The sequence below is a fragment of the Babylonia areolata genome, chromosome 34 (assembly GCF_041734735.1).
Source record: "Babylonia areolata isolate BAREFJ2019XMU chromosome 34, ASM4173473v1, whole genome shotgun sequence".
Classification (NCBI taxonomy): domain Eukaryota; kingdom Metazoa; phylum Mollusca; class Gastropoda; order Neogastropoda; family Buccinidae; genus Babylonia; species Babylonia areolata.
The window spans coordinates 14,554,889-14,566,540 of NC_134909.1; the positions used below are offsets into that span (position 1 = coordinate 14,554,889).

The 11,652-nt window shown below is 40.4% G+C and overlaps 1 protein-coding gene across 8 annotated transcripts in view; it reads left to right on the forward strand.

The window, feature by feature from the left end:
- LOC143277441 (uncharacterized) overlaps positions 1-3,778 on the forward strand; it is a 179,958-nt gene extending 176,180 nt beyond the window's left edge. For all 8 annotated transcript variants that reach the window (XM_076582262.1, XM_076582261.1, XM_076582263.1 and 5 more), the window contains 2 exons: positions 2,366-2,590; positions 3,496-3,778. In XM_076582262.1, the coding sequence (XP_076438377.1) occupies positions 2,366-2,590; positions 3,496-3,656 (386 nt within the window). In that variant the 3' untranslated portion in view covers positions 3,657-3,778. The remainder of the gene's footprint in view (positions 1-2,365; positions 2,591-3,495) is intronic.
- The last annotated feature ends 7,874 nt before the right edge of the window (positions 3,779-11,652 follow it).

Below are 11,652 nucleotides of genomic sequence, written 5' to 3' on the forward strand. Positions count from 1 at the left end.
ATGTTTTGTCATCTGTTAATTCTTCTGTTCTTTTTTTCTATTAGAAATACGAAGTGTTTTGGCTCTTTTTTCCCATAACAATCATGCTTTTCTTTCTTTTCTTTTTTTTTTTTTTTTTTATAAATCGTCAAGCATATTTTTATACACCCTTTGAGCACCTGCAGTATATCTCTTCATAACTGACATTTGAAAATTGATCTGATAATTGATGTTTAATTGAATTAATCCAACACTTTATGCACTGTTTTGACATCTTGATAGTTCTTCCAGTGCTTTTTTAGAAAATGTATTTTAGATTTATTTTTCTTTTATTCATCGTGAAGATTTATAAGATATCATGCTCCTTCTTCACTCATTGTAGGTGACCTGAAGTTCATGTTCAGACAACGAATCATCGTGTCAGTTGACAGTGAATTAATCTGATGCTTACACTGCCTACTTATCTCGCATTTTCTTTTGAATGAATATGTTGCATTTTCTGTTTCACGTTGGCTTCACTCTCATATATATATATATATATATATATATATATATATATATATATATATATATATATATATATATATATATATATGATAGTCAGTCGTGTCCGACTATGACCATCAGAACAGCAGAGGAGGCAACTGCTGTTCCGACTATTTGGGCTAGAATTTGATTATAGTGGAGAGTGTCTTGCCCAAGTACATCCCCACTCTCTCGGCCAAGAGGGTTTTAGGACAGTCGGCGTTGGGATGGTTCCCAAAGGCCAACTAGCCCACAAGGCTGCAGCACTAAGAGCCAGTGCAATTTTGCCTCCTAGTTTGAGAGTCATAGTCCTTCACAAAAGACTAAGCTGTAAATGGTTTCCCATTGACTGGAGAAACCATTGATAATACAGCTCTCACTCTGCTGTTGGCCCAAATGTAAACTTATGTCAATCTGTGATATAAGCCGAGTGTTCTTCACTTTCCTAGGATAGTTAAAAACAGCATGAATCAAAACAGTATCTTTCTAAGCTTTTAAAAATATTTATTATTTTGTAAGCTTTGTATAAGCTGAGTGCTTTAAAGCTGGGAATGTTGCAGTCCATGTCTCTTTTGACATTGCACTATTAATATTTGGTTAACACACACTAACTGCATATATACCGAACGTGCTTTACCAGTTTTTCGCTTTGTTAATGCAAGGAAAGTGTATCTTTGATCAGTCAGCTCAAACACGCGAAGATAACTTCTGTGTACTGACAAAGAGTCTCTTTTTCTCATCTTTTTTCTTCTTTGAGTTGTTTTTCCATACATTTTTTCCCGTGCAGATATAGTTATCAGTTTCTTCTCATGTTATTAATAGGTTGTGTGAAATTATCAGATTAGTCAAATCGATGTTAGAATATTTGTCAGCTTTTTTTTTTTTTTTTTTGGGGGGGGGGGGGGGGGGGGGGGGGGTATTTATTTGGTGGTGTAGCAGTGAATGGATCCAAGTCTGTTTTCCTGTTGCCTGGTCTCTTTAAATGTATGTAAATGACATTGTTAATTCGTGAACCACCCTTTCAATCCAGTGGTTTACCTAATTAGAGATTAGTCTTTGAAATTAGAAAATTTCCTTAAGCAAGGCTCGGTTTTTTTGTTTGGGTTGTTTTGTTTTTTTAAAGGAAAGCACACAAAAGATCGTCAAGTTAGACTAACTTTTTTTTTTTTTTAACCCTTAAGCTCATACATGGTTCACGATTACATTTTCTTGATTATCTGCTCAAAGAATGCTGTCCAGATTAGATAACTCTGACTAACCTTTTCAGAAATAGTCTCGATATATTCATGTGACCCTGCTACATTTGGAAATAAAGGCATTTTCCTTGCCTTTTTTTTTTAATAACAGAATTCTAATGCCTGTGGTAAATTCAAGACGAGAAATGTTTTTGAATTCTTTATTCATATGCTAATCACTTTCTGCTTCAAATGAAAGATTAAACTAATTGAGATGATATCTTCATTCCAAGTCCTTTATTCTTAGGCTAATCATTACCTTCTTTTTGATTGAAAGGTCAAAGGAGGCTTACCTTGTGATTAGAAGTTTAACTGAAGTTATACCCTGTACAAGGAGCCAGGAAATAATCAGTTGGAGTGCGTGGTTATGAGCAAACTACGCCAGACTTGACCCATGTATGGTACGCCCTGGCTTTCAGAAAAAAAAAGAAGGAAAGAATTACAGTAGGATGGGCTTTGTTCAAACCCGATTAAGGTTGCGACTGTGATCGATTTTCCTCGCGCCCTTTTTCTAGGGTAGAACTTTTCAGTCAAACGTAAACTTTACAAGGTAAATATCTTCATTCTTATGCTTACCAATTTCTTTATCACAAGAAGAAAAAAAATTTGTTTTCCCTCTTCTCTAGCTGGGCGCAGAAAGCGCAGAAACCGAGCGGCGAACCGCGAATCGCTGCTGTCAGCTAAGAGCGAGCAGGCCGGATGCAGCAGCTCCACCAAGGACCTTGACCTTGGGGTCACGACCTATAGGGCCACGCGCTCCTTCCCGTCCTTCGCCCCCGGCCCTCCGCACGCAGTGCCCCCGCCCCAAGCGGGCCAGCTGGGCGCCATGCGCTACCAGAAGGGAGCCCCAGGTAAGGTGGTGGTGGTGGTGATTGGTGGAGTGGGTCCTTGGGGAGTTGTTCAGTGTGTTTGTGTTTTTGCGTGTGTGTGTGTGTGTGTGTGTCCTTGGATTTGTTTTGGTGGATTTGTCTGCTGCACATTTCCCATACAGGTAAGGCGACTTGAGCCACAAGTCATTATTCTGGTGTGTTTCCATACAGATAGGTGCTGAGGAGAGGACGCTCGTTTCTTTTCTGGTGTGTTTCAGTTTAAGAAGGTGACTAAATTACACATTCCCCATGTGTTAAGGTAGAGGTGAAAGGCTTCCCATTTTCTGGTAGGTAATTACGCATTTACATGTGTTACGATGAGTGAAAAAGCTTGCTATTTTCTAGTAGGTGGAAGGTGATTGCGGATTTCCAGGTGTTAATGTAGGTGAAAGGCTCCCCCATTTTCCTGGTAGGTAATTACTGCTTTTGCAGGTGTTACGGAAGGTGAAAAGCTTGCTATTTTCTAGTAGGTGAGGTGATTGCGCATTTCCAAGTGTTAAGGTAGGTGAAAAGCTTCATGTTTTCTGGTAGGTGCAAGGTGATTACGTATTCCCAGGTGTTAAGGTAGGTGAAAAAGCTTCCTAATCTCTGGTAGATAATTACGCTTTTTCAGGTGTTAAGGTATGTTATCCACCCATTTCCTGGTATATTTTCACAAAGGTAGGTGACGAGTATATTCGTTTTCTTGTTATTTACATTGAGGAAAGTGACTAAATTACCTGTTCTTTCTTCATGACATATTCAACAATTTGTCAATTTTTTTTTTCAGTATTGAAATAAATTAAAGACATTATGATAACAGTAGAAACGGAAGCAGTGCATGTGAGTTTCACTTCTGCTCTTCACTACAGTTTTTATTCATTGTAAAATGGTTTTCTTTCATGCAGACGACACGGGCTACGTGTCTGGGTCCAGTAACCACTACTCGGAGCCCTATGCCTGCCACGAGGAGGGAACCCAGGAGAGAACCCGGTCAGCCCCCAGGCCGGGGCTGCCCCAGATCAAAGGGAGCCCCCAGCCCCCGCGGCTGCCCGACAACCACCCATGACATCACAGCGTCTGATGACGACGACAAAGCCAGCATCATCATTTCAGGATCTGACGTCATCCCCCTTGGGGGGGAGGATGGGGATTGGGAGGGGGGAAGGGGATGGAGGAGGGGAGGGCAAGGGGGAGCCGAGGGGAGTGGTTTAGTGAGGTGGAGTGTGACGTCACACTCGTGGTGACGTCATGTCGTCGTCGTTGTTTCTCCCTCCCCTTAAAATATCCCATCATCGGTGGGTCCAGCTTATATATATGATTATGATTGTCATTATTATGGGACTTACCCCTGTTTCTGACCAAATATGATTCGAACGTTATGATTAAAAAAGAAAAAAAAAAAGAAAAAAAAACTTTTTTCCTTATATGATTTTTTCCCCCTCACACACACTCTCTCTCTGTTCTTTTCTCTGTTGTCTTCTTGTCTGTCAGTGTCATTTTGTGTGTGCACAGTGATCATATTTTGTGTAGTAGAGGCGTGTGTAATTTCATCATGGTCACGTTAGGGAAATGTACATTGTTATGTTCTGGTCACGATCTAGATGAAGAGGAGGAGGCTGGTTTTTGTTTGTTTGGGTTTTTTTTTTTAAAGGAAAATCTTTGCGCACAGTAGCAGGTTCCTTGCTACATGATATAATTGCCCATCCCTACCACTCCCCGCCATCACTCCCAACCCATACCATTTTTTTATATTTTTTTTTATGGTCACTCGTCAGTTCATATTTGAAATAATACCTTTGTCTGGAACTACTTTAAGGGCGTGAGTGGGTTTGGGCTAACGGGGAGGTGGCGGGGGGTTGAGGGGGGGGGGGGGGTCGCGTTTGCTCATAAAAATGTTAATCAAGGCATCGGTTTTATATGTGCACCTGTAAAAAAAAAAACAACACCACCACCACCCAAGCTTCCGAGTATGCCCAAATGTAGGTCACATTGAGCTATGCCATATTTCCCCCCCGAGTTGTAACAGCTTGTGGTGTTCTTCATTGATTAAGCAGGGCTTTCCACTTTGCTAATGAAGATAAAAAATTTTAAAAAGTTTCTTTCTTGTTTATAAATGTCGATACATCAAGATCACTTGAAGAGCGTTTGATCACAGAGAGGGAACTGTGTTTTGTGGCGCAGAATGATTTTTTTTTTTTTTACTTTAAACAAAAATCAAACTTATTTTCTCAGTAAGCCATAAATTTCGTGCAGCTGTCTAATCTTTTACAGGTTGGGTGGGGTTTTTTTTGTTTGTTTTTTTCTTTTTTTTCTCCCCCAATCAAATCGGTTTAACAGTGTGAATATATCGCCATCAGATAAGAAAAAAAAATCATCAATGATGTTTCCATTTCAGTGATACTGTATGTTACCAACAACTGAAGTGATTACTTAGTATTACTAATATGATTTTTCTTTCAAAATTACACGTCATGTTTTATCATGGGGGAAAAGTTATGTCCATAATGATATTTGCTTCAGTGTTTGTCATCAGTTAGAACGCCCCATCCCCCCACCCCACCCCCTCATACATATTCTTACCCTCTTACCGTACTGCCGTGAGTGAGAAAAAAAAATCAGAAATTCTTTCAAGTCTTGTGTATGAATATTATGACAGCAAATCTCGGGAAATACACAACTTCAATCATTGGCTGTTAGTACTGTCAAGTCTTCATTGAAACCACGCTTGTAAATACTGTACATACTTATTATGAAGCTGTGTTGTTCAAATATATATATATATATATACGATTTACATCATCGTTGACACATGTTGTGCTGGTAGGAATAGCAGTCCCTAATAGCGTCACGTTGCATATTGATCTTTCATCATTTTCCTCTCATAGCATTAAATTAGTAGTTGTCATTGTCTTTCATTTCAAATCATATCGCCGATCATGCTTTCATTATGTCACAGCCACACACACACACAACCACACACACACCAAAAAAAAAACAAACCCCGTCTCACATCATAATGGTATTGTCCCACTTCGCGATTTAGCGACATGTTTTCGCGTCAGTCAATGAAATGACGTATTATTATCAAGATGTAATTGCAACTGCGTCATTCCCCCATACGAGTCATTCGATGCTGAAGCATCGTGGCTCTTGCGTTGCTTCTGTTCGAACAAAACATCATTGCTTCACATTGGTGACTGTGTCATTATCCATCACTGCAAAGAGAGCACAGTAGTTTAAAATTTTTTTTTAAATCTCAATTATAACGGTCCGTGGATGATTTTTTCTTTCTTTCTTAATGATAAAAGGCCGTGTGTGATCGAGAGGAAAAGATATCGGTACAAGTGTTTTAATGTTTCTGAAAGAAAAAGTGAGTTCGTCGGAAAAAAAGAAAAACAATGGACACAGGACATGAGTTAATGACTGAGAAGCATGCAGAACATAACGAACATTACTGTTTTGTGAGTCGCAGTTTTCTTGTTAAATCTTACGTGAAAAGATCAATGCAAAGTGTGCATGGGAACATGTTAGTTTGTCAGTGACATTGCTTCTGCTTTTTTGCTTGTGTATCGACTTGCTTGCGAAGCACAGGGACTAAAAATAGCAAGTGCTAAGTGGTCTGGTCTGAAAACAAAACTGATAACAGCTGTGGGGAAGTATTGTTCAAGTATATATGAACATCCAGTACATTTGAGGCGTGTTGTGGAAAGTTAAGACCCATCTCGTTTGATACGGGCGCAACAGCCGAGTGGTTAAAGCGTTGGACTTTCAATCTGAGAGTCCCGGGTTCGAATCACGGTGACGGCGTCTGGTGGGTAAAGGGTGGAGATTTTTACGATCTCCCAGGTCAACATATGTGCAGACCTGCTTAGTGCCTAAACCCCCTTCGTGTGTATATGCAAGCAGAAGATCAAATACGCACGTTAAAGATCCTGTAATCCAAGTCAGCGTTCGGTGGGTTATGGAAACAGGAACATTCCCAGCATGCACACCCCCGAAAACGGAGTATGGCTGCCTATATGGCGGGGTCAAAACGGTCATACACGTAAAAGCCCACTCGTGTGCACACAAGTGAACGTGGGAGTTGCAGCCCACGAACGCAGAAGAAGAAGAAGTTTGACACAAAAATGTAAAAGTAAACTCTTTTTTTTTTTCTTTTTTTGAGGCGCCATGGTAGTATAACTTCTGATCCAGTGTTCAGTGATGAGCGGTCAAGGCTGGGGGTCCAGTTTCAGCGTGGTTTTGTGTCCTTGGGAAATCCTACTTGCTTGTTGTTGCTTGTTACTTAGCGTGTGTGTGCACATAGTGTAAGACAGATGGTCGAGACAATGATAGAAATGATTTTTGATAACTCTGGTGAACAGAACTGGAAGGGGGGAGTGACATCTTCCATTGTCATGGGGTTTATTTTCCAGAAACTTCGAACTCTCCCCACCCACTCTCGTCCCTTCATCCACCTTTTTTTTCAGCCGATCCTTTCAAAACTAGTTTTGAGAGAACCAGAAACTCTTACCATGCTCGTTGCTTCTGGAGGCGGTAAAATCGCAAAGTTCAGTTTTCTGATTTATGCTTGCAGCACTTTGTGATCAGTTGAAACAAGCTGCGGACGTTTAAGTTCACAAGAGTTAGCTCAGTCGTTACTTCAGGTAGATTCCGTCCTGGCAGCTCAGGAGAACAGTTGTAAGAGCTGTTCTTTCTGAACCGCAGACTGCCATAAGGAGTGCTGTGGTACGAATGGGCTTTGGAATCATTCGCGGATTCGTTTTGGGGGCACGAAAAGGTACCCGAGTGTTATGGAGACGAGAGAATGCAGAAAATTCGTTGAATGCAAATGGGAGGATGAGCCATTCAGGTAACAAACTGGTCTGAATAGATTTTTGTTTAAATAAGAAAACAAATTAATGGGTTAGCATTGTGAACTGGCAACATTTTCAGTAATGTTGGGAAACAGACAATGCCTTGAAATGATTGGAGAAAAACAGAAAACAACAAAACATTGACTTATTTTGTGCTGAAAAAGAACCTGAAAAAAAAAGCCAGAACATTGATGACCTTGATTGGAGTTTTACAGGACATACTGGGACTGTACAGAGTCTGAAAATGAGGATGAAAACAAAACTCAGGAGAGAAAGAAATGTAATGAAGATAAGAACATTGCCATGTGTCAAAATTTTCATATTCGAATAAAACTGAGGTAAATTTGATGTAAACTTGAGGTAACTTTATTAGGTTTGACGGCATTTTCATGATCTTACTTCAGGCGTTCCCTCCCACCACCCCCTGCTGTCTTCTACAGATTTGAAGTCACAACTGTCACCTGTGGTCTATTTTTTTTTTTTCTTCTCATTTTAGAATAAATACTAGCAAAAATACACGCACACAAATATCAGTCGGGTGAAAAGGAGGGGAAGAACATAAGAAATTGGAAGAATAGATGATGTAAGGTTTCCTCAATGTTTGTTAAGAATTATCTTAAAAGATAAAGTACAAAAAAATTATTGAGTTTATTTCTGATCAAAAAAAAAGAGGGAAAAAAAGCATCCCAAAGTAGTCCTCAATCAAATGCCTTTGGACAAAGTACAGTTTCCTGAAGGAACTATTTTCAGTTGTTTGGATGAATATCAAAAAGATGCCGTGTGGTAGACAAATAGACTAGTTCCTGATCCTAAAGCTGTATGGATGAAGAAATATCAAAAGATGTTTTGTGATGTGATGTGATGTGATGGCTGTTGTGTAGCATTCCCACAAGCCTGTATGTCATTGTAATTGTCGTGTCCGTTAATCACAGTGCTGATTTTCATCAAATTCACCGACAATTCATCGGCTTCACACACAAAAATGTAATGTGTTTACACGTGCGCACTTGGTGTTGAAGTCTTCGTTTTAACGGATACACGAGAGAGTGAGGGAATGAGTGAAGAACAAAAGTGGTATCTACGAAATTTAACAGCAAGGATTTTTTTTTCAACTGGACATGTTCGATACCAACACTTCATTCTTGTCATTAATGCCGTTATGATATTAAAATCGTTGATCATTTATGTTTCACAAACTCACCAAATCATTCTGGTATATCTGTGTCTCATCATTATGCGTAATGGTTAATTATTGTGCCCTTCTTTATACGTGGGTCATTCTCTTTGAAAGTTATGTGTACACATTTTCGTATGGTTCCAAAATCGTGCTTAGTTCAGAGGTGTTATGTTCATCTTTTGATAATCGTCCCAGCATCACTTGTAAATATATCGTTTGTTTTTTTGTTGTTGTTTTCTCTTTCTTTATGACTGGAGTTGTGTGCACTATAGGCAAGTTACTTTTTTTCCATTTTCTCATGTTAGCCTGAGATATTAAGACATGTACATATTTTTTGTGTTTTGGTTTCATCTCTCTCTCTCTCTCTCTCTCTCTCTCTCTCTCTCTCTCTCTCTCTGACTGTGGTGTTTCTTGCTTGCTTTGTGTCTGTGTCTGAAAATTGTCAGGACAATTTGCCATTTGCTGCTAACATTTTACTCTGGATGTGTGTGCGAAAGGTATATTGAAACCGAACTGTGTCTAACGAATGTTCCAAAAGGGAATATAATTACGATTATTATCATGATAGAAAAATAACAGTACCACCCGTGTACATAATAGAGCATGTATTCTTTCATTGCATTTTGAACAGTTCTGTCCCGTGTGTTCGGCTTTCATTTTCCTTCCACTTGCGTCAGTGTTTGTTGCGTTGGATTTTTTTTTTTTTTTTTTTTTTTTTTTTAGTTCCTGTAAAAAAAAATTTTTTTTAAAAGATGTAGAATATCCTTGTAGAATAGACTGTACATTGCTCACACAGTTTATGTTTGCAGGGAGTGGAATTGACCGAGATGAATTGTTCGGAAAGTAAACTAGAAAGGGAAATAGAAAAGAAGAAAAACAAAACGAAGTGGGGGTGAAATTTCTACTATTGGCATTCTAATATTTCCATCGTTTTGACAAGCAGGGTGCTGCTCCAAGCGCTGAGGGTTAACGCAACGTGCACACCTCTGAAACGGAGTCACCGCAGCAGAACTGGTCGGGCTGATGGTCTTTCTGATCCAGTGATCCACCAGTTAAATGATCAGAGTTTAAGGCTCTGTTTCGGCCCCGATGGCCGTAAAAGATTGCTGGAAACTTTTGCGCCTCTGAACCATGTAGGCAGATACGCCTCATGTCGCAAACTGAAGCTTCGGAGCCTGCAAACCAATCCCGCGTTTCTGAAGAGCGCCTAACAGCCGAGGGGGGGTTCTGGGTTCGAATCTCGCCCCTTCCGCCCTCCTAGGACGACTTGCGAGACAAGGGTGGAGATTCTCTTCCTGATGTGCCATTGTATACGTATGCAGAAGATCAAACGCACACGTTAATGATTCCCTAATCCATTTCGGCGCTGATGGAAACGAGAACATTCCCAGCATGCACACCTTCGAAAGCAGAGTACGGCTGTCTACCCGCGAGAAAAAGGATTGGAGTTGCAGCCCACGAACGCGAAAAGATATCGAAAACAAAATGTTTAGTATTGCGTTTAATGTTTCCGAAAATATCGGTGGATTAACTTGAGAAAGAAAACGCAGCTGTCTTGCTCTTAAATATTCCATCTGATATATGATAGAGGTTGATCTTCATTGTGAACCGATTTTGCACATGTTTTGCATAAAATGACTGTGGCAAAGGTAAAAGAGTACATTAGTATCCGTTCGAATGCGCTTATGAATTCAAAAGAATGAATTGAATACAAGCGCAAGTTAGTGATTCATTTGAATGTTTGGACTTGCGAGTGCTAAGGTTTGAAAGGGGAGTTATGTAAAAAATTGAACTGATGAGTGTTACGTTTTGGTCTTGGGGGGGGGAAGATGTTCTGATGATGTTGAAAGTTCCACCATTTGTTCATGTTCTTGCACACTCTCGCACACGTGTTTGTTTGTTGTTCTGTCGGTCTGTCTCTTTGTCTGTCCGACCGCTTCTTCAGTCCGTGGTGGTATATTCATCGTGCTGGAATTCTGGACTTTTTTTAAAAAATATTTATTTATTTACATAGCTCTTGTTGATTTTTGCCATCTGTGTGTGCTCTGTTCGGCTCATGTACAGATTACATTTTACTTTTGTTTTCTCTTTGCTTTTAGTTTCGTACGTGCAATGATGTACATGAATCTCGATTGGTAGGAGAGTATTACATTGTTTTGTATGATTTTGTTCTGTGTTTTGCTTATATTACGGTTTGTTTGTTTTTTTTTCTGTTGTAAATTAACAAGGATTGTTCCGTTTCATTTTCATGGTATTTCCGTATTTCATAGCCGTTCCGTTTATTCCCGTGTATTCCCGTGTAGCAGAATATTTGTACGTAACCCCCCCCCCCCCCCGGCTGGTTGATTGGTTTTTTGGGTTGTTTTTTTTATGGGGGGGGGGGGGGGGTTGTTTTTTTGTTTTGTTTTTTTTTGGGGGGGATGGTGGGGGGGTTGTTATCCTAGGGTCAAATCTTGCAAGCTCAGGTCTCTGTAGACCAGCCTAAGCATGGAATATCCTGCGAATGGTGGGGTATATATATATATATATATATATGTCTGCGTAGGTCAACGAACTAGTCGGAACTGATCTGGATTCCACCCTCGTCACACAGGACATATGAGTCATTCCAGGCTGTATCTTGAAGTGACCCCCCCCCCGCCCCCCTACACACACACACACACACACTCACTCACTCACTCACCCCAGGGGTGCAAACTTGGCTCAGTAAGAATCAGTACAGGCTATCAAAGGAAGAACTTCCCGACATGTACTTCCGGCTAGCCAAGAACGACCTCCCCCACCCTATTTTTTTCTTCAACAGGTTGAAGAAAACAGACGGAAGGAGATAAATTCCAGTTATGGTGTTGGGGTGTGGCGACCAAACCAACCACAATTTCTAGGCCAGCCCAGAATTACCCTGGGGTAAGATCCAGCAGGAGGGAGGGGGTGGGGGGGTCGTGTTGGGCTATTACACCGGACAGCATATGGCATTTGAAAGTCGTCGTGAATCTTTGGGGATCAGGGTCGTCTGCCCTTCAACCCTCCCC